This window comes from Tiliqua scincoides, chromosome 3 (assembly GCF_035046505.1).
Source record: "Tiliqua scincoides isolate rTilSci1 chromosome 3, rTilSci1.hap2, whole genome shotgun sequence".
In the NCBI taxonomy this organism is placed as follows: domain Eukaryota; kingdom Metazoa; phylum Chordata; class Lepidosauria; order Squamata; family Scincidae; genus Tiliqua; species Tiliqua scincoides.
The window spans coordinates 29,180,160-29,203,133 of record NC_089823.1 but is presented as its reverse complement, the minus strand read 5'-3'; the positions used below and the strand labels follow the sequence as shown (position 1 = coordinate 29,203,133).

Genomic DNA, 22,974 nt, shown 5'->3' with positions numbered 1-22,974 from the left:
CTGCAAGCAAGTGACCTATTAGTGTCAACACTGATGTTTAAAAATAAATTCCCTTTGTAGCTGTGATTTTAAATGTCTGAAGCATATTGGTAAGAGGCATATCAGGAAAGGAATAGAAGGGATTTTATTCAGAGACCATTTGCTCAGAAAAAGCATATGGCTCTGTATCTTTTTTCCATGCACAAGCACTCCACAGCCGAAGAAAATGATTTTAATTTCATCAGTGTTGTGGGCACACAATGAATACAGATTAACTGATCACTTCTTTAAGCCCAGTGGAAGGCCAACAAGCACTGAGGCTTATGCTGCAGGCATCGGTTGAAAGGTATCTTGGTGTTCATTATGAATGTGAAAAACATGAATGGGTAAGACAAGTAGATATGAGCTCTGTTGGTTGTATGTGTGTGGTGTTGTTTTCACTCCAATGTTACAAGGGCCCAATGTCATGCTTGTTTGTTTGTACTTCTAGTTAATGGAACTCCTGGTAGTCAGCTGTCTACTCCCCGTTCTGGGAAGTCTCCAAGCCCTTCTCCCACCAGCCCAGGAAGTCTGCGGAAACAGAGGGTAAGGAACCTTGAAGTTTAGGGTGGGTGACCAAGAAAGCAACCTCAGTACGAATATAGCTTTTTGTATTGTTGTGGTTTTCAAACTTTCTGCATTTAAGGAATGCTTTCCACAGTGACTGAGAAGCCTGCTAGGATGCAGGATTTCTCTGTGCATTTCATAAAACTTCTGCTCTGCCTACCTTTTCATAGATAATTTCTATAATATTTTGCAGAATTGGTGCGTGCATATATCAGCACAGTTAACTCTTTCCACAGTTCCCACTATTAATGGGATTTTTTTTTTACTGGTTGACTAGGCATCAGTGATTGTGCATGCTAAATTTTTAAGCACATAATTGTGTGTATGAATATGTGCTCAAAAATTGTGTTCTGTATTGCAGCATACATAATTACTTGAGGAAATAGTTTGCCTATTAAAAAAAGCACTCACGCCAACTAGAGAAAATTTAATAGACAAAATTTATGAAATAGCAGAAGTGGGAGTTTTAACAGAAAGAATGAAAGAGAGAGATTTAGATAGAGTTAAGAAAATATTGGAAGCCTTTTTATGATTGGATATATAATTTTAGTTAAACAATATTGAGTGTTTAAATAAATTTAAATTTTTATAATGGCAAATATGATAGCTTTTGTATTGAAGATTATTGTGTTTTTTTCACTCGTTTGATTGCTTTTCTTTCTTTCTTTTTTGAATAATGCTTGTTGTAATCTAGGGCCATATCCTCATGTGTAGCCTGTGTAGCACCTGCCCAAAGTCTAACCCATTTTCCTTACCTGTATCTGTAATAAATAAATAAAATACTTAATAATAATAAAAAAATAAAAAATAGCACTCACAAATGGAAGGAAACATGGCAAAAGGTCTCTGCAGGTATATGTCAGGCTTTACAAAGACCTGAAATCAAACCCAGATAACCAATACTTCATTGATACTAGTCCACAAGTAGGACCAAGTAATTTTGGACCTGACTCCTGCCCAAATCCAGGGAGAAATTCATAAATCTAGGCATCTAATCATAAATCTAAACCTAGCATCTAGGAATTCCTGTACACTACCCCAAAAGAATTCCTAGGGTGCACTGATCAGGTACTAGGCCTCACAGTGCCCTGCTTGAACTGTGTGTGTAACCTAGAACAATCTAGCTGTTTCCTGTATCTGCACGTTGCAGAGTAATGAAAAATTAGCTATCCATCTTTTCATTGAGGAACTCTTCAGTAGTTTCCAGAGGAACTCTAGCAGAGTTTCCTGGAATAAAGTTTATAAACCACTACTACAATGAGCCGAAAGAGGGAAGCTACAGAAAATTTTTGTTAGAGAAGTTTTGCATAAACTCAGCAACAGTCAAATAGAAATTCCCACAATTGTTGAAGAACACTTATATCTCTCTAAGATTAAAACAACTCACGCTTTGTTTTATGACACTTGATTTAAACATGTTATTACAGTACATTTTATTCACTGGAAATGAATATGAGACCTTATATGCATCCTACATATCATTTGATATTAAATTGGCAAAGGGTACTCAATATTTCCTTAATCCAAACCAGTGTACTCTATGGTGAAAAAAGAAAAATACATATACTATGCTTGTTTTTCAATGTTAGGTGCAATAAATTATCATAAAAAAGAACTATGATACATTCAATCTGTTCAGGAAAAGTCATTTCATATAAAGGCACCTGTATGCAGATGATTATATAAACAAAAGCTTACATTATTGTGAATGAGTCATCATAGGCCTTGAGCTTAAATGCTCTTTTTCACCACTTGTGGAGAGGCATCTGAAAACTTCCACTCTCTGTTTTCCATAATTCCTGGTTTCCAACTACATCTGAACTTGGGGAAATGGTGGCTAATTCTAGCTATGTTTAGGCCTGAATCAAAATGGTTTCAGCTTCTGGTTATTAATTAACCATATTTACAGTAAATCACAGTTTCAATGAAAAAGAAACAACACAAACGGGAGTAGAGGACAGGAGAGAGATACTGTCAAAGATATAAGAAGGATAAGGGTCTTTTGTTTAGGCAGTCATGACCAGAAATAGAGCAGGTGGCATCAGAAAAATGAAGATAGGACAGGCAACTGGAGGAGAAAACCAGGTCCCAAACTATAGAACAATTCAAATGGGTTGAACTTGCTGTGGTCTTGAATAGTTCATAATATCAAGAGAAGGAGACAGCCGAGATAGCATCCAACAGTTGGAAGTTATGTCATGGAAATAAGGGTTTGAAGGTTGAGAGCATAAAAGTGGTTTTTTAGGCAGGAACGGGCCTCGTATCATTTCCTAGATGATATGATATGTCTGCTGAGCTTTGTCAGGACCATTAAATTGGTTGGCAACCTTCAGTCTCGAAAGACTATGGTATAAGCCTACAGCACCCGGTATTCCCAGGTGGTCTCCCATCCAAGTACTAACCAGGCCTGACCCTGCTTAGCTTCCGAGATCAGACGAGATCAGGCATGTGCAGGGTAACATTAAATTAAATCTGAGAACAGATTCATGATGCACTGGTGAATAAGTAGAATAGAGCCACCCTTTCCTTTGGTGTATTGCATATAGTGTCTTTAGGACTATTCATTTAAGGTGAGCAGTCTCTTTTCCTTCATGCTGTTACGTACATGAGGACATGACTATGCTGGGAAACAGTAGTGTGAATCAGAGAAAATGTGGGAGTTGGCATTTGTCATAGCAGAAGATGGCTGCAGCTGTCTCAAATCACCACTGTTGCAGTTCATAGGAACACCTCTTTACATAGCCATGTGACCACATCATTTGTTTTTAAAGAAACCTTACTTCCAGATGCTTATGAACTCTTTTGATTTTTAAGGTGAAGGTTGGTGAAGTTCTAGGATTTATAGGCTGTTGCCATAACTGGGCAAAATATGCAGAAGATGATCTTGATCTCTTTCCATCTATGATGCTATCCTCCCACTTCTTCCATGAAGTTTTTGACATACTGTCTATTCCTGATCTCCTGAAATTAAACCTAAGAACTGAATCTAACCCACATTCTTGCCCTCTTTACCCTGCATACACTTTTCTCCCCTGTGTCAAATGTGAGGTTGTAAGCTTCTGAGTGCAGGAATTGCCCTTTTGCCAATACTTTGAAGCACTATTAACATTAATGAAGTAGTAGTAGTAGTAATAATCTGCTTCCATTGTCACAGATTTATATTATGTTCCATAAATAACTTATATCGCAATTAGGCATACAGAATGGGAGGAGGACCACTAGCTAAAGTTTTGAAGAAGATTCTTCAACTACAATGAACTTCCTCAAGAGTTGTCTCACATTCCGCTTGGATGCATTGGTTGGCAACACCTTCTTTAGCAATCTTTGTTAGTGAGATGGATGAGTTTTTAATGTACTCAGGTTTTACTCAGTAAAAATGCAGGACATTAAAATATCTTCCAAATCTTAATTTCAAATCTAGATAAGTAATGACGCAAGTATTTAATGTAGACAATGGCTTAAAAATAATAATGCAGGCAATGCACAAGACAGCTGTGCTTCTAGTTGGCAGTGGACTTTGGGTGGGAAGAAGAAGGAGATGGGTAGGGATTAGGAGCCTAGGGCAGATCCCAAGATATATTTGAGATTGACACTTGTTTCTAGTTCTGTTCAAATGACAGTGTATATGTGGTAAGTGGAGCACAGCCTGACAAATGTGAGGAAGTACCAAGGGTGTGAACACAGCAAGTTGCCATATAGTCAGCAAGTCAGACCATTGATCCATCTAGCTCAGTATTATCTATACTGACTCTTCAGAGTTTCAGGCAGGGATCTTTCCCAGCCCTACACTTAAGGTGTCAGGAATTGAACTGTGCCAGCAGTCCAGCCCTCTATGCTTCATTCAATTCAGTGCATAATCTATCCTCATTTTAACATTATGCTGTGACTCTCTAAAAAGGGCATGATAAACTCTAGATAAGTATAGGCTGAGTTTGTATGATCACATTGGCAGGTAGCTACCAGGCGCTAGGATTCAGGTTTACATCTTTTTACGTGGGGAATATGACAGAAGTGGCACGTGAATGTTAGTGTCTCATGCAGTTATTGCTATAGCCCAGCGGTTCTCAAACTCCAAGGGAGTATGAGCCCTGCAGTAAATTCTTGTGGGGGCTGGGGGAGGCAGCGACGCTGTGAAGGGGCGCAGGGGCTTGGCTGGACTTACCAGTCCCTGCAGCAGCCACCAGTCTGCGCGACTGTCCGCAGGGCTCCCCGAAGCTTAAAAAGTGAAAGCGGAGTGATCACACTCCACTTCCGGTTTTGCAATGGAGTGCGATCGCGCCGCTTTCACTTTTTAAGCTTTGGGCTGCCCTGCAGATGGTCATGCAGGGCTCCTTGCACCTCAGGAGGCTGCTGCAGGAACTGGTAAGTCCAGCCAAGCCCCTGCGCCCCTTCACAGCGTCGCTGCCTCCCCCCCGCCCCCACAAGATTTTACTGCAGGGCTCAAACTCCCTTGGAGTTTGAGAACCGCTGGGCTATAGCAATAACTGCATGAGACACTAACATTCACATGCCAATTCTGTCATATTCCCCACGTAAAAAGATGTAAACCTCCTGAATCCTAGCGCCTGGTAGCTACCTGCCAATGTGATCATACAAACTCAGCCTATACTTATCTAGAGTTTTTCATGTCCTTTTTAGAGAGTCACAACATAATGTTAAAATGAGGATGGATTATGCACTGAATTGAATGAAGCACAGAGGGCTGGACTGCTGGCACAGTTCAATTCCTGCTGCAGGGACTGGTAAGTTCAGCCAAGTCCCTGCACCCCCCTTAGGGACATGATCCTGGGGATCATGTCATTGCCTCCCCCTGCCCCTTAAGAGGGCAGAATCCAGGGCCCTCAGGCTGGGGTGTCGCGATGCCCTAGTTTGAGAAGCCCTTCTTAGCCAGTTCCCAAATAACTCTAAAATTCTCTGAGGCATTACAGGTGAGCCACAATAATGTCAGCCCTTTGTGCCACTAGGTAACATAAGCCTGAGTCCTTGCTGTGGGCTCTTTGTTGCTGGCAATGGGAAGAGATGCAGCATGGTCTCCTCCCACACAGTCCAGTGCTTATTATGTTACTTCAGTAACATGAGAAGGAACAACAATTAAGCTTAAGAGGTATGGTCTCAGTTTATATATGGTGCTTGTGGTTGAGGCTTACCCTAAGAGAGTTCTACAGCCCGTGTTTAGCTTGGATATGCACTTCTTCCTCCACTTAGAATGATGAAACACCTTAATAAGATAGTCCTAGGTACAGAGCATGGAATGCCTTCTTTATGCAATGCCAACTTATTAGCATCCTCCTCTATGGTTGTCTAAAGTCCACACGATGTGATATGACCCACTTTATGTGATAAGCTCAATTTACTTGTACCAAATGTGTAAAGAAACCATCCCGTCTTGAATTCCTGTTCCAGGTGTACTTTATATTGTATCAGTTAGTGACACAGAAGTGTAAAGTGTAAGAGGTCTCCGCTATGGCTTCCATGTGTACTTTTCAGGTATGCTGTTCTGAGCATGAGCATTAGAAGCTCTTGCTGCCTCCTGAAGTGATAAAATGTATAGTGCTGCCTAGAAAGTGTGGCAGTTGGTAGAGGAAAAAGAGAAACATGTTCATATCTCAACTTGCACCCCAGTGTTCAAACTTGTACCCCAGTTTGCATCACTATTTTCTGGAATTAGTTTCTACCAGAGGTTCTAAAATTGGGGTGTCATGATGCCCCAGCCAGGGAAGCCCTGTCTCTGCTCCTTTAAGGGCTGATGCAGGGTGTGTGTGTGTGTGTGTGTGTGTGTGGCGGCAACGTAATCACCACAATCACACTGCCACTGGGGACAGCCAGTACCAGCTTCCAGGGCATGTGGGGAGCACTGCAGACTCCTCTGCAGAGCTCCCCATACCTCAGAAAAACTAAAAATAGCAATCATGACCCACTTCGGTTTGCAGTTGTGAAACTGGAAGTGGATTGCAATTGCTATTTGTAGCTTTTCTGAGACACAGGGAGCCCTGCAGAGGGGTCCGCAGTGCTCCCCACATGCCATGGAGGCTGGCAATGGCTGTGTTAAGTTTTAAAAAAAATAACACTTCTGTTCCTAGCAGCAGTGAGATCATGGTGATGCCATCACCACCATCCTCCTGCCCCACAAAGACTTAGAACAGTTCATGAACTCCTGAAAATTTTGGGAGCTACTGGTTTTTGCCCTTGTTTACCCTGATGCTTGGTTCAGGCTACGACATTTAAGAAATAATATATAATTCCGTGCATGGTTAAAGGAGAGAGTATGATCAAAGGAGAAGGCAGACATACTTTGGTTTTTCCTTCAATAAGATGAGTCATTTCTTTTTTACGTTTAAAAAATGTTATTTATTTTATCCTTATTGAAGGAGTGAGGTTGGGAATCCTCAATATTCTGCAGTGGTTGTGGTTTGTAGATGGTTGTGGTAGGTCTGGGTGTGCCTTTCTTATTTTGTGGGCTGTTGAATACATGCAGGATTAAATACTAAACAAGATGCTGGACAAGATGGACCTTTTGGTCTGATCCTGCAGGTGGCTGTTGTGTATACAGTTTTGTATGCTGTATACATACAAACTGTATACATACAACCTTGTATGTTGGCTTTTTCCCATTTTTTTTTCATTTTCAAGCAAAGCCATCTTTTGTGCTTGTTCCAGTGTGTCATTGGCATATTGTGTCAATATTAGAGGAGTCAGACTCTTGATATCAAAACTGTTGAAATGAATTATCATGTTGTACGGAAGGCATGGCAAGGCACATTCACTCCATTAAGCAAAATGCCCTCATTTAATCACGTTGAAGCAATGCTGCTCTCACTCCACACCTTACTTTTTTCTGCACACCCTCTCTCCTTTTTTGTGTACTCCACATCTCTGTGACATGTGTTGTGCCTGTGTAGATTGAATGAGGCCACCTACTGTATTCCCACACCTCTGGCATTTGTGGATTATTTGATCGGTCAGAGGAGGCTAGCAGTAAATGTAGAAGATGAGTGGCGTTACACAGTCTAACATGCGCACAGGCACACCAGTGCACATGCCCTCTTCCTCTCTGCTGATATGAACTGGTTGCTTGGCTACCATCAGTAAGAGCGCAGTAACTAAAGTGGGTTCCCCCCCATGCTGTCATTCTACCAAAGCACTTCCGTTCCCTCATGTACTACAAGAAGAAACAAACAATAGAAATATAAAGATATTCATTGTGGCATTACCAAATTCTCTGAATGCTGCAGTGCATTCAAGAAACCTTTATAAGATATATGTTGCTGAAATCATCAAGGGGTGAAATGACAGATATTTTGTCCGTTTGTTTTGCTTTTGTATGAATCTCTGTGATCAGTATTTGACTATAACGCTTCTGGGTTAATTTAAGAAGAGCTACTTTTACTCAAAAGAACGCTGAGATCTTTTTGCAACTTCCCGATGGGCATTTAGTTAAGAATGAAAGAATAAAGTTGCAGTGCAGCAAATCAGACACAGTAAACAAATCTATACTGCACTTCATCTTACAGGACCTGTATCGCCCACTCTCTTCGGATGATTTGGATTCAGTAGGAGACTCTGTGTAAAAAGAGAAAATGGAACGGTGCTTAATGGTTTGTGACTGGGAGAAGGTTTAACATTTCTGAAGAATGTAGATTAGTTACTAATTGACATTAGAAATTTGGACTTTGATTAAGTATTAAAACACTGGTGTTTGTTCATATGTATTAACTATACTGGCTTGATGTGAGTTTGCCAATTGATTGCTATGCGAGAGATTTACCTTAGAGGGTAATTCAAAAACAAAATGGATAGTGCATTTTTAAAATATATGTATATTTAAACATCAAAGAAAAGGCAGTATTCTTTTTCCAAGGTACCAATTACTGTATATCTTTATTAGTAGATACATTCAGAATTATTTTTTCTTTTTGGAAAAGGGATACCTGCAGATTTTCTGATTGGGCAATTGGCAGCTCATAAATCAGAAAGAATAGCTAGTTCAAGCACACTGCCATTCTGCTCCTCTCTTAGGTGAGCATTGTCAAGTTCTCTTTTACTAAAAATTGCGCAATTCATTTTAGGGGGAAAAATCTATATTGCATGGAATGGTTCATCAGATCATTTAACTTACAAAGCAACATTTGAGAACCCAAAAGTTTTTTAGGAACTGTGTAATTTTTCCCCATGTTTGCATTTGATGTAGATATGGCAACACATTTTTTTCAACAACATTCAGCCCAGCTATTTTTCCCCAACTATATTAAAATGTGGACCATTCCTTAGTGATTCTAGAGTTAGCTACATTTTTCAGTCATTATGACTTTGCATAAAGTGAACATATGCAACTCATTAAAATGCATTCATCTGTGAGCCTGGTGATCATTAAAATGTACAAAAGAATGCAATCCAGTTGGCATTTCTTTGGTGCAAGCCCCACTGAACAAGTATATCAGAAAAGCCCATTTTTACTAGAGTTTGCACATGAGAAATTCCCACTAGATCAGTGCCTCTAAGTAGTCCTTAATAATAACCAATTTAACACCTACATAGTAATCATTTATGTTCTGCTGTTTTGTTTGGGGAACAAGAATTTGTAACTTTCATTAGAATCATTATGGTCGTTGAAATTGCTTGCTTAATTTGAATTTAATGTTACTCAATATGTAAACCACAATATTTAGACCGAACACTGTAAATAAATGATCTCCTTCTACTGTAGTGCTTCACACAATGATTTATGACTTAATGTTGCATTATGAAGTTTGATTGAAGAATCATTTTACATCACAAAACCTACAATGGGTAATTTCACCTAAGAAATATTGGGACAGCATAATGCATGTTAGTTGCTTTGAGCTTTTCAAAATATTTAGCGTTTTGAAGTTGGTCTTTCTAGTAAAAACAGTCAAAAATATCCTATACTATTATGAATTGTGGTCTACTGTATTACTATTGTATGTGTTTCACACAAGTGAAAGGGAAGTGGAACACAACTGTTGCTTATACAGGCGGCACCTCAGTATCCGTGAGGGATCTGTTCTCGGACCTCCTGCTGATATTGAAAACCATGGATAACCAAATCCATGGTTTTGGCGCCTTTAAACCCTGTGAAGGTGACTGGAACTGTGCTCTGGTTGCCTCTGGAGGGGTTTCTGAAGCCCATAGAGGCTGTGCGTGTCTGCCAGCAGCCTCTACGGCAGGGGTGTCCAAAGTATTTGGCAGGAGGGCCACATCTTCTCTCTGACACTGTGTTGGGGGCAGGGGAAAAAAGAATTAATTTACATTTTAAATTTGAATAAATTTGCATAAGATTACATAAATGAATATATTAAAGATGAACTTATATGAATGAATGAAGGTCTTGCAATAGCTCAAGGCCTATAAAAGGCCTTGCATAAAGCAAGGCTGGCCTTTCCTTTGCTGCTGCTACTGCATCACAGACATGATACAATAAGCAGTGGAGGGAGCCCTCATTCCACAGCTCACGCAAGAGGTCAAACAGTCACCCTCACGCTGAGAGCAGTTGCGTTGAGCCAGTGTGGGCTCAAACAAATCTCTGGAGGGCCAGAGACTCATTGGAGACTGGGAGCTCCCTGAGGGCCACATTGAGAGGCCTCGAGGGCCGCAAATGGCCCCAGGGCCGGGGTTTGGGCACCCCTGCTCTATGGGCTTCAGAATGAAGCTCGGAGGCAAAAAATGTGACTTCCATTTTCCCTTGGGGAATGAAGCCTACAGAGGCCATTGGTGGACACGCACAGCCTCTGCGAGCTTCATAAAGCTCTCTGGTCACCTTTGGAAGCTTCAGGTTGAGCCAAATCCATGGATATTAAATCTGCAGATAAACAGGCTCAACGTGTATTCAATATAAGGCTGTGATATAAAGCGGTTCTATTTTAGGTGCTTTTTGTGACTTATTGGGAGTTGTTCCACTCTGTAAATTTTATCTCAATATTGGGGTTCATATTGTAGTACCCTGATTGAGGAATAGTGGGCATTTGCTTCAGCAAGACATAAACCTTAGGTGTTCGCTTTCTCTTGGGAACGGCAGGGTACAAATTTTTTAAAAGACAAATATAGTTTAATATCACTTCTGAATTATTAGACTATTGTTCCTGAAACTGATCAAGTCCATAGAATTACATGATTATGGCTGCAATCCTAACCACACTTTCCTGAGAGTAAGCCCTATTGAACAAAATAGGACTTGCTTCTGAGTAGACCTGGTTAGGATTGTGCCCTATGTCAAGGGTCTCCAAACGTTTTGGCCAGAGGGCCACATCCAATATCTGGTGCGGTGTTGAGGGTTGGAAAAAAATTTAAATATAAAATTTAAATACATAAATTTGTGGTGGAACTTAGATGAATGAATAAATGGGCTCATTCATTCAACCTCTCCAGCCCTCAGAACACCCTCCAGATGCAACTAGAGCACAGCTCCGGTCGGTCACATTCGAGTGGACCACAGACTTTCACAGGACAAGAGGCTGGCCGCGGGCCAGACAGTGGCTTGCTGCGGGCTGGATCTGGCCCCCGGGCCGGGGTTTGGAGACCCTTCCCCTATGTTAATGTTCAGGTTACTTCTAGCAGGTGAAATCCTACTTTAATTCAGGAATAGGTTATTGTTGTGTTAGCTCCAGTTATCCAGAAGAGAGGAAAATCAAATTAGAGCCCAATCCTATGCATGTCTACTCTGAAGTCATTCCCATTATAATCAATGGGGCTTACTCCCAGGTAAGTGTGGATAGGATTGCAGCCTTACTGAGATCATTCTTCTGTCCCTTACAGCCCAATCCGAGGCATATCTTTTCAGAAATAATTGTGTTCAGTGGGGCTTACTCCCAGGGAATAATGTATAAGATTGTACCCTAAAGCTAGTTTTGGGGAAGAAAAGAGGAAATGTCCAATTTCAGTTCCCTTAGTATGTGGCTTTCTAAGAGCCCAATCCTAACCGCCTCCCCCCAATGATGTTATGTCAAAATGGGCATGCTGTATCTGTGGGGTGGTGGTTCAGGAGATATCAGAAGCAAAAGGGAATTTAAATCCCCTTACAACTCTGTAACTCTTTGGCTCTGCAATGGGTCTCCTCAGATCTGTGCCAGTGAAATCTCTGGGACAAGTCCAAGGAGGGGGGGGGGAGGCTGGAGAAAAGGGGGATAGGATCTGGTGTGTGCCATCACCCCAGATCCACCTCCTCCCTCAGCCTCCCTGCTCCTCTCCCCTCTCCACCTAGTTTCACCTGTGCCCTGCCCTGTTTTGCTCCTTCTCCACCCCCACTGTTGTTTTATCTGCTCCGGCAGGTGGCTGGCGATCTGCTGGCAGACTGGAAGTGCTGCAGCCTCATGCAACAGTGCTCCCAAAATGGCTGCCGATGGAGCAACATCAGCAGCCATTTTGCAACAGCAGAACTTGCTTCCGCTGCTGCAAAAGGCTATGCGTGACAGTCCTATCCTCACTAAGATTGGCCTGTATCACTTTTTAAAACTCAACTGAAAAGGCATAAGACTGAACAAAGAAGTCACGTTGCCACTGAAGTTAAATTGCATAGCTTTGTTTTTTGCTGCGGAGGGAAAGATTAGTACTTAAAAGTATTAGCTGGTGGGTATCGTAGCAAAATATCCATCTGTGCTCTGCTTGGAAGGCATATGGTAGGCCATACAATGACATAAGTGTCACATAACATTCTGATTAAGACATTCTCCTCAGGAAATACAGACTTACTTCTAAAACAAAAGATCTCAGATAGAACAGACACATTTTATAGACAATAAGATCCATTTTCGTATGGCCAGAAACATAGAAACGCCATCTTATTAAAGATCATGAAATTGCACAATACTGTTAAGCAATTTCTTGAAATTAACACAGGTTTAATACTTTCCATTTCATTACACTTTGGGAATCATTTGATGACTGTCACACAACTTCAGAGGCATAACATTCTGCCCTGGGACAATGACATCATAATGTCATGAGATGTCATGACATCACTTCCATGTTCTCCCCACTGTGGCAGCTTGAAGGGGAGCTTCCACAGAAGACGGAATGGGGGGCATGAAACTGCCAGTGCCGCCTCCTCCGGGGAGAACCGAGAATTGTCTGCCTTGCACCACAAGCAACACAAGACAGTCACTTCTCGGTTCTCCCCAGAGGAGGAGGTACCTGTGGCTTCATGACCCCCGTCCCTTCTTCTGCAGAGGCTCCCCTTTCAAGCAGAAGGAATGGGAGGGGGGGATGAAGCCACCAGTACCTTTTCCGTAACTAGGGCTGAGTCTGATGGACAGTCAGGCGCCCTCCCCCTTGGCGTAGCATCTGAGGCACGTGCCCCTCAAGCTCTGCCCTATTTATGATTCTGCAGAGCTTTACTGCTTTCACAGACATTGAACATTTTCACTTGCTTCCAGAGCTTCATATTAGTTTCCCTAATGTGCTTCCAGCCTCTCCTATCATTGGTTTTCTAAGAAACAGCACATTCACTTATAAAAGTAGGTCAAATTGTTTTTGAAAGCACATACTATTTAGCTGATTTTTATCTTTTTGATTAATATTTGAAACAAGTGCTGGGCTTTTCACACTGGAAGTTATATAGGTCAGGATCCAGTGTTTCTCTTACTCATGCAGAAAGAAGCTTCTGGAAGTGAAATGGCTGGTTTTCTTCATGGAAATGGTTTATTTAATGACAACTGGGCCACATGTAAAGATCCTTTTCCACATATAAATGAGAGAGTCTGTGTGCAAAATACATATTCAATTTCCTAGCTGTGCCTCTTGCTTGAGCATAATGCCTGCATAACTACTGTGTAGGTGGTATTTGTTCTCTTGTATTTGTCTTCTGGATTCTGTGTTCCATGTTTCAAAATCCGACTCCTGAAATTAGGGTCTGAATTAAGATGGGAAAAAATGTATAAATATGAATTGAAATTCAGTTAATTGAACATGGAATTTCATTGCAGATACTTTGGGTGGCACCCCCGCATAACGCTTCTGTGATGTATACTCTACAAGCTCCCTCCAAGAAAAGGAGGATGTTCTGTTTGTGCAGTGTCCTTGCAACCATAGAAAGGGTCTTTGCATGCAGAAAATGTTCCTTCTGTTCTCAGAGGAAGCTTGCATTCAGAGTGCACTTCCGGTTATGGAAGCATTACAAGAGAAAATGTAATGGGATACCACCCATTATCTAAATTAGTTTTTTTCTTCCTTGTAATTACATCACACTGTATATCAGTGTCATAAATTTCTGAGTTCAGGTCATGGATCATAATGTCAAACTTTACATTTCAAAGCTGAACTTTAAATAACTTTAACCGTTTGTATTGGTATGATACCGCATGAGATTATAAAGCTGTTATCCGGAGGTATTGATATAAGTATACAGTGCGTGTGTGTGTGTGTGTGAGAGAGAGAGAGAGAGAGAGAGAGAGAGAGAGAGAGATGCAGTATATAAAAGATAAATATCAATTGGGGAAATGATAGAAATGCTACTTAATCTGTACAGTACTTTGTCAGGGAGGCTCAGCACCATCACATCACAAAAAAGTAGATGTCTAATCTTGTTGTCTGGGGTATGGTTTACACCAATGGTTCCCCAACTTTTGAGCACTGCGATCCACCTTGTGCTGTGTGGTGGGTTGCGAAGCAATGCTCAGATCTGCCCCCAAAAGCCTTACTTGGGAGTCCCCAGATGCTGCTTCCAGGTCACGCCATTCCACTAGCCTCTTCGGTCCTCAGATTGCCTCCTGGCCTGACAGGAAGTTGCAAAAGCAAACCAGAAGTAGCATCTGGTTGCATTGGGGAACTGCACCTAACATTGTGATTGAAGCTGAACTTTTTGCAGCAGCTCTGATTATGGAGGTGACTTCCAGTTCAGTTGGTGTACAACCTTGTTCACTAGAACCTTTTTTCCAATATAGTTGTATACCAACGTACATGATCATGTGAAGCAACTTGTTAACATGTCCTGCCCCTTTAGGAGCTATGATTGTATTTTTTAAGAATAATATCTTTTCAAAATTCAGTCATGTGTGCGCACATGATGGTGCATATACATTATGTGAATGCCTTTTGATGTATGTATTTTTGCATTTTTGTTTGCATTTGTTTAAATTAACCCTTTGTAGTAAAGTATGAGGAAGAATGTGCTGAATACATTGTGTACTCACCTGCTGTGCTGTGATATTACAGAGGGATAATTATTTCCCTTGCATAATCATCTTCCATGGGCTTATATCTTCCAATGAAAGAATGCTGCAGTATTGTTAATGCTTGTTGATGACATAATTTTATGCTTTTATATAATTTTCTTGGAAATATTTTTCTGATTTAATTTACTTTGTTATCTCAAAATAACTGTCAATCAGTTAAATCTGTAAAACATTTTAAATTAGCAGCAGATGAAAATAGTTGTTTTCCAATAAATCACGTAAATTGCCTTCATTTTGCTATGACATGCCATGCTTTGTATGTGTGTTTCATATTTTACCTTGCCATACTGATTGCCTTTGCTGGATTTTAAATTGTAAGTTATGTAATAAATAAAGGGGAGAAATCTATTGTAAAAGTTCAGTGAGCTTCTTTTGAAAATGGGGAAACTAGGCAGAAATTAATCTCTGTAGCAACGAAGGCCTAAACCAAATGTGCAGCTGTTCCGTGAAAATGATCCATGAGACACATCCATGAGTTTCAACACATGTAAGATTTGCAACCGCATTTTCACAGCAATCTAGTGCTTTCTTCAAGGCATAAGCTGTGCTAGACCCTCCGTTGGTGCTGCCAGTCATCCTTTGGCATACTTCCTACATCTGACAGGCAGAAGAGGTGAGAGCTTACCTCTCAGGGTTTGCTCTTCTGAGGGCAGTAAATGTCCTGCTTTTGCCAATAACAGTAGGATTCTCATGCTATTTTATTTCCTGTGGCAGCATGCATGGGACTGACCTACTGGTGTAGGGGCAAGATACTGATCACTCCTAGGGGCTGTCTAGAAAGTGGGTATAGGACTGTGCCCCGAAGCAAGCACCCTTCCATATCCATTCATACTCACACTGAGATAATCAAAGATATTTCCATTTCATCTTCCCCCTGCCTCACTCTCGTTCACACACCACCTCTATGCAACTTGGGCTGCAATCTTAAGGACACTTTCCTGGGAGTTAGCCCCAAGCAGAGTGGGAGTTACTTCTGAATAGGCATACATACTGTACTATAAACAGGCAGCACATCCTTCCCCTCCAGTTGGAAGAGGATTCAAGTGGAATTGGTTGGTCTGTCCTTTTAACCCACCCACCCCCATCCAAGGGCCAGGCAAGGGAGCAAAGTACACTCTCGTACATGCACACACAGACACCCTGTCTTTATCCATGTTTTGCAAGACAGCCTCTCTGGAAGGGAACCAAGCAGGGGGAAGAATAAAGAATTGCTCAGTGCAATGGAAGGAAGCCCAGTGTTTAATCAAGGCACTTTCAGCAAGGAAATCAATATATGAGTGGAGTAGCAGTAGTTTGCAAGACAAGTTGCAAGCCTCCTCCCTGTGATATGGGCTGCAGTGCAATACACACTTTTCTGGGAGTAAGTGAAATTTGATTGATGGGACTTTTGAGTAGGCACACATGGGGTAATATAAACAGATGGTGCCTCCCCCCAGCAGGAGGAGGATCCAAGTGCTATTGGCTTCCCCCTCCTTTCCCATCAAGATCCTAAGCAGATAAAGCAAAAGATCAAGCAGAAGCCACTTTGATTGCTGTCTCTCCTCCTTGTCACAAGCAAGCGGGAGACATGGCCACCCTTTAAAGGTAAAAACTGGGAGCTGTGACATGGAAGGGCTCCCTAGGAGGACACATCTACCAAACTATCTGATATTGAGATCCATCTAGATTTTGCAACCATGAATTTAAAAACCCATGTGGAAGGCTGCAGTGCAGACTCACAGATTAAGAGGGGGACAAGTGAGAAAGAGATACTTGGCTATTCTCTGGCGCAAAACCCATGAGATAGGGAAGCCCATGTGATGATGTTGTCTAACAAGTACTTATTTCTTGGGAAATGCCCATTGCCACATGGGTTTCTTCATGTTTGGTTTGGGCTTGGTATACATTGTTCACTGAACTGTGGGACTTGTAGATCTTAATTGGTTGATCTAAACATGAATGTGTGCTGTGTGTGTGTTTTTTTAAAAGATGCAAGATGTGGGTGCTGAGAAGAGCAAATGCTGCTGAAGCAAATGCTGAAGGCAGCATTTCTAATAGATTCTTTGGAGAGCAAATTCATCTAGCCACAATTGCAAATATTTTACTCTCTGACAAGGAATAGTCTTGAAGTGTAAAATGAGAAATAGATATATTCTTTGAATGCTGTTTAGTTGACAGGAATGTCAACTTGCCTTTATAAGAACTCTCCTTAAGTTTTCTATTTATAGGAAAGCATACCTGTTAAATTTTAAGATGACTGAGTTCTGAAAATGTCATCTGAAAATAAAAGCCATGCTTCTTCAGAATAACCTGAGTCACACTTCCAAGTTTTTTCAGTGGAAAGCTTAGCAACATGATATTTCATTCCTTGTTAGTTAGAAGAACTGCTATTGTCTATGCAAACTGTTTTTGGTAAAAGATTGATAGCAATTATTTCAGAGTCAACATGCTGGGTTTTGTCAAATTAAAACCGTACTGGAGACCAAATATTGAATACCGATAGTTTAATGCACATCAGCATTTACAGTGGCATCCTCCTGTTTCTTTAGCCTCATTGCTCTCCACACCACACAATGTTCCTCTTCCTATGCCCAAGTTGCAGCCACTTATTCCCAGCTCAGATGCGGGACACTATGGACGCCATCCTAACCCCTTATGTCAGTGCTTTCCAGCGCTGACATAAGGACAATGCAGCTCTGAGGTAAGGGAACAAACATTCCCTTACTTTGAGGGGGCCTCCGTGGGTGACACCCAACTGCAGGATGCAACACATGTTCCATTGATACTGCTATGCCAGTGCTGGAAAGCACTGACATAAGGAGATAGGATTGCGCCCTATGTTGGATCTTGCAAGATCCAAGATGCCGGTGCCCGGCGGAATGGGTAGGAAGGGACACCGGGGACATTCCACAGCGCCCCTGGGAGTGTGCCGCAATGTCCTAAGGTGTCACAATGCACACTTTGGGAATCAGTGCCCAAGGGGAAGATCCACAGGCTCCAATGATACTTCTCAATTATACCTTCACAATATAGTGTACAGTTACCATTCTATTACTGATTCTGTCTCCTGGATATGTGAACTGTTCACAGAAGCTTAATCAGTGGAACACTCAGAGAACATGTGATAAATGGAGTGGTTGGCAACCTTCAGTCTCGAAAGACTATGGTATAAGCATACAGCACCCAGTATTCCCAGGCGGTCTCCCATTCAAGTACTAACCAGGCCTGACCCTGCTTAGCTTCCGAGATCAGACGAGATCAGGCATGTGCAGGGTAACAGAGTGCCTACAGTTCGGAGATCCATTGGGTTTTTTTTCTTATTTTTCCTTCTTTAAAGCAGCCCCAGGGAACTCCAGTTATGATTGGATGAGCACTTCTGGGAGGAGATTGAAGCTTTCTCCTCAGTTCTATTTTTCTGATTTCATTGCTTTCCTGAAGCTGAAATTTCTCCCTTACCCCACCCCACCCTGCTGAAGAAAGCCAAGAAGGATTTCATGTACCTGTACTGTCCGTCCATCCCCCATCCCACCAGCTGTGCAGTACAAATTTAAAGAAACAGAACATCGGATATTCAGGAGGCAACATAGGCAACAGCAAAGTAACTTGTAAAAACTTACTTAGACCTTGAAAGAAGGTTAAAAGAGGCAAGAGCAAAACTGTAATTTTGTTTTCTTCTGTTGATTTCTGAAGAGCAGAATAAGAGAAGAGAATCGCAATGCAGGTACATATACTGTATTATTGACTTGCATTTTTAAACGAGTTAATTTAGCATAAAATATTTCACCTTTTTCTTTGAAGACCGCTAAAAACTTAGTGTGTGTATGTAGGCTGGGTTTATAGTTCATTCCTAATCCGTGTAGATCTAACTGTTATGGCATTCATTCTGTCAATCAGCATTTCTCCAACTATGGTTTGGGATCCACTTGGTAGGTTGGGACCTAATTTTTGGTGGGTCCCGCAGAGTCTCCAATTAAAACACAAGTTATGGAAAGATCAGATACTAATTGCTTCAAGCCCTGAAGTTATTCAGAAATCAGATAGCTGCTAACTGCCCTGCAAAGAGCTGAGCACCTACAGTCTGTAGACCCAGGTAAATATAGGGAGGTAAATGTTTGGACATCTTTTTTTCTGGTGTGATTTTTTCCCCCCAAGTCATCAATGACAGGTAGTAGAGGTGGGTGAAAACTTGGTCAAATATCTAATTCCCTCAAGCCTTTAGGCTATCCATTAGGGCTGCCTCATTATGAGAAATGGGTAAAGTTTTTTCCCCAAATAAATAAACAAATGCTTATAAATAAATAAAAATATTATTTCTTTCCAGTTCACCTTTATAAAAGTCTCATAAAGCTTGGTGGGTCCTAATAGACTGTCATCTTAAAAAGTGGGTCATGTTGCTAAGATGTTTACCACAGAACCACTGTGGTAAACAGATCCTGTAAAATCTCCCACCTCTCTGCCTGTTGCTTGAATTGGCAGCTTTTGGTATCTTGCCCTCTGCTGGGTACATGAAAATATACATGAAAATGCCCTCCCCAAATCAACATCTTTTTATATAACTTATAGAAAATTATAGGGCTGCAGAAAGAAGCAATGTAAAACTTTACTGAACCAAAATCACGTGCCTTCAATCTAATTTCTACATTGACCTGCTGCTCTTATTGCGACTTTATTTTATCAGTGAATGTGGTTTTTGCTTTGCTGGTACCAGAGACGGAAATGCCCTTTGCTTGTGAAAACTGAATATACTGCCTTGGGAAATACTAGTCACTGGTATAATTGCTTAACTGCCCTTTAAAATATTGTTCCTTGTGTTGCTGGCATTTTCAGATAGCATGTTTGTGAAATGCTGAGTAACTGAGAATTGCTTCCATTTTGTGCTTTAGGAATTGGCATTTTAAAAGAATAAATTCAGGGTTATACCACCCCTTCAACCTCTTTTACTATGTTTCATTTCACAAATGTACAATTGACATAACTGAATTTTCAGTACCTAAAACTCAGCTTTACACTTTATGCAGTCGGTCCTGGTGATTCTTTAAGCTAGAGAAAATTAGGTTGAAAAAGACCTTTAAAGGAACAAATAAATATTTTAAAGGCTTGGCAAATGTGATCTAACATTTATTTTTATTGGTTAAAAAAAATCTGGAGAAATCTAAAAAAAGACATCAACCAGATTTTGAGATGTTCTGCTTTTTAGCTCCTCTCAGTTGGCTGATGATGCTGATGAACCACCTTAAACATTCTTTACAAGGTCCAAACAAGCATAGGAGGGGAAACATCTTCAGAATGAAATAATTATGGTATAAACATGCATTGTCAACCTTCATCTCTGAATCTGAGGAATGTCATTGGGGTTCTCAATTAAAGATACAAAGACTTGCAAAACAAATCTTTCAGTAAGATGTGGTTGAAACTCTATAGTACTGATCTTCCTTTTCCCATATCAGAGAAATAGTGGTATGTTGACCATCTGTTATATGAACTTGAGCTGGATTTACACCAAAGACCCAATCCTGCTTTTATGCAGCCACTTTCTTTTAATGTAGGTGTGCCATAAAAACAGCCAGGTGGTCAGAAATTTAAGCAAGAGCTCCTTCTTAAAATTTGTTTAGAGGTGATGACATTTCACATGGTGCAGGCTGAACTAAAATTAAGACAGGTCATTTATATTAAACGCTTCAGATTGCATGAAGGCTTTTTGGTATGGAATTTTCTCTTTGTTGTAAAACTAATGTGATCTACAGCTGTGTGAGCTCCGGTATCTATAGTTCAGCTGCATCATGATACTTGTCCACAATGGCTATGTAACATGAAGGGCATTTCAACAGAAGTGAAATAGTCATCTGTTTTAAAGTCTTTAAAATATCAGCATCTTCTAACCTTTCCGTAATAATTGTCCATAACGATTAACTTAACAAAAATCCAATGAAGAGGTATAGAGGTTTTTGAAAATCAGTGGAATTTCAAGTCCAGTTTGTGGAAGGGCTTTGAGTGTTTGCTGAATAAGAGGCAAATATCTCCCTTGAGGAAAACAAACAAGGCCCTTACTTCAAGCAGTGAGGACCAATCTGCTGCACAGCAGTGAGAAGTTGCTCGAACTAGGCAGACAAAGGAAGGGGAATTGACAGGAGGGAAACGACTGCTTATCCTTTTTCCTGCCTCTCTTCTGTAAAAGTTTCCAAGAAAACCATTTAAACGTTTTTAGTGGAAACTGGAAGTGCCTTTCTGACACCTCCAGGTGCGACCAGAACATGTCTCCAGTGATGGCATAGCTAATGATCATGTAGCCCAGTGCTGAGCTCAAAATGATGCCCCAACAGTGACGTTACACCTGGGCTTTTAAAAAAAGTGAAAATGGGGGGAAATCTACCTCCTTCCCCCTGCAGCTTGCCGTCCATTTGCTCTGCCACCTCCCCACTTTAACATTGTTTCCCTGCTGTATCATAACAACACTTAATTGGCTTTTGAACAATCGGTCTCAATGGTCAGTTTGGAGTTAAGAAATTCCTGTTTTTGTTACATAATGTAGTTGTGTTTTTATTTTCTGGTTATTTGGCTATAACTTTTGAAAGAATAGAGATATTAGGACATGGTTTGTTTCATTGCATTCTACAATAAATTCGGCATCAAGTGGTATATAGCATGATGGTATTATTTAAAAATACCATGTTTTTCACTATTTTGGCCTCTAGTGTCAGGCTCAGGTTGTTGCCTCCCTAAAGCTTTTTGTCTGATGCAATTGCTACCCCCTGTACCCCTTTAGCTACTCCTTTGATTTCCAGTCGTGTCCAGAGATCCTTTTGGATGTGACCTGCAGATTCCAGTATCCACAGGTTTTTGTACAAGTATCTGCGGGGAGTCCTGTTACGGATCCCCCGCAGATACCAAGGTCCAACCTGTTTGTACGTTTCTCCCAAGCTTGAAGAGTGGTCTTATTTACGTAAGACAGAATATTATGTTTATATCTCAATACTCGTAAGAACATTAAAATAATACTGTACGCACACCAGTGGTATTATGTTCCAGCCAGATGGTGTAAAATCCGTCCCTAGCCCAACATTTGTTGGAGGTGTAATACAAATTTACCCCTGTTCTGCAAACTGTTTGCTTCCTAAAGTAACAACTGCTTAAAAGTTTAAAAAAAAATGTTGACATACAAATGTACTTTTCAGTTCTGAATGCTGTTAATGGGCTCGCCTACAGGTTCTGTTCTTACATAAGAATTCCAGGGCTGTGGAACTGAGATGTCCTTACTTGAATTTTTAAATGCCTTGATTAAAAAGTGGCTTACAAAATGATGCTTCAGTGTTGTTCTACTCAAATCGGAGAACATACCCGCTTAGAGATGTTATTCAAAATGTTAAATGTATTATTTATCTACCAGAGTTAATCTTGCTATTAAAATATGTGAAATCCAGTTTTTAAAGAAGTAGCTTAAGTGATTGCAGAGCAGTGTTGCAAATTGCAGCAGAAGATCATTTCATTAGCACCATTTAACTAGTGTACATGGATTATGGTGTCTATTATTTGAAAACGTGGGAGTAATATCAACAAATGTCAATACTGACAGCCATTTCCCTACATGTACCACAAAGAAAGATTAGAAATACTGGTTTACATTGCTTGTTACCTTTGCTGTGGGGAATCATGGAGTTTTGCTGTAGGTTTTTCACCTACCTGCACTAAAATTTGTGAAGACTTGAGTTAAGTCTCCTTTTCTTCCACACCTTATTTGTCATTTCTTAAATGTAGGCAACTTATATTTATCTGTGTACTGCAAAAACAGCAAATGTCAGGGTCATCCTCAGAGACTTGGGGCTAGGAATCTTTAAGTGTTCCTGCTCTGAGCAAATTCCCCACCAGATTTTGTCATATGTGTGGCCAAGTAGTTGTTAGTTATGGTCCTACCAGAGGTGGGAGAGTACTAAGTCTTAGTGACTGCATTGACATGTTGACTGAGGTGCCAGTGCTAGAACTTCTGTATACATGCCTTGAGCTTCCTTGCAGGTACATTGTACTACCCTTCCATCAATGCTACCAACGGGCAACAATTGAATACTAATGCCGAGTGAGCAGTGGTAGTGTTCCATCAAGAACTGGGAAGGCATCCTATGACTGACCCTGGTGGGTGCTGACAACACAATGCTGGTACTAGGTTGCGAGAGGCCCTGGGACAACATCATGCACTGGGCCCCCTTGGGGCCCCCTGCATGTTGCCTGATGGCAT

General features: G+C 41.0%; 1 protein-coding gene and 2 pseudogenes across 9 annotated transcripts in view; 1 reads left to right on the top strand and 2 right to left on the bottom strand.

Annotated features, from left to right (window-relative positions):
- The window catches only part of DCLK1 (doublecortin like kinase 1), a 283,656-nt gene that overhangs the window by 195,208 nt on the left and 65,474 nt on the right, over nucleotides 1-22,974 (top strand). For 5 of the 9 annotated variants that reach the window (XM_066620151.1, XM_066620149.1, XM_066620153.1 and 2 more), the window contains 2 exons: nucleotides 470-564; nucleotides 8,097-8,153. In XM_066620151.1, coding sequence (XP_066476248.1) covers nucleotides 470-564; nucleotides 8,097-8,153 — 152 coding nt within the window. Of the gene's footprint in view, nucleotides 1-469; nucleotides 580-8,096; nucleotides 8,154-22,974 lie in introns of those variants that run through there. The other 4 variants (XM_066620144.1, XM_066620145.1, XM_066620147.1 and 1 more) reach the window with 2 other exon arrangements.
- LOC136647037 (5S ribosomal RNA) lies at nucleotides 2,939-3,057 on the bottom strand (annotated as a pseudogene).
- On the bottom strand, nucleotides 17,919-18,036 carry LOC136646324 (5S ribosomal RNA; annotated as a pseudogene).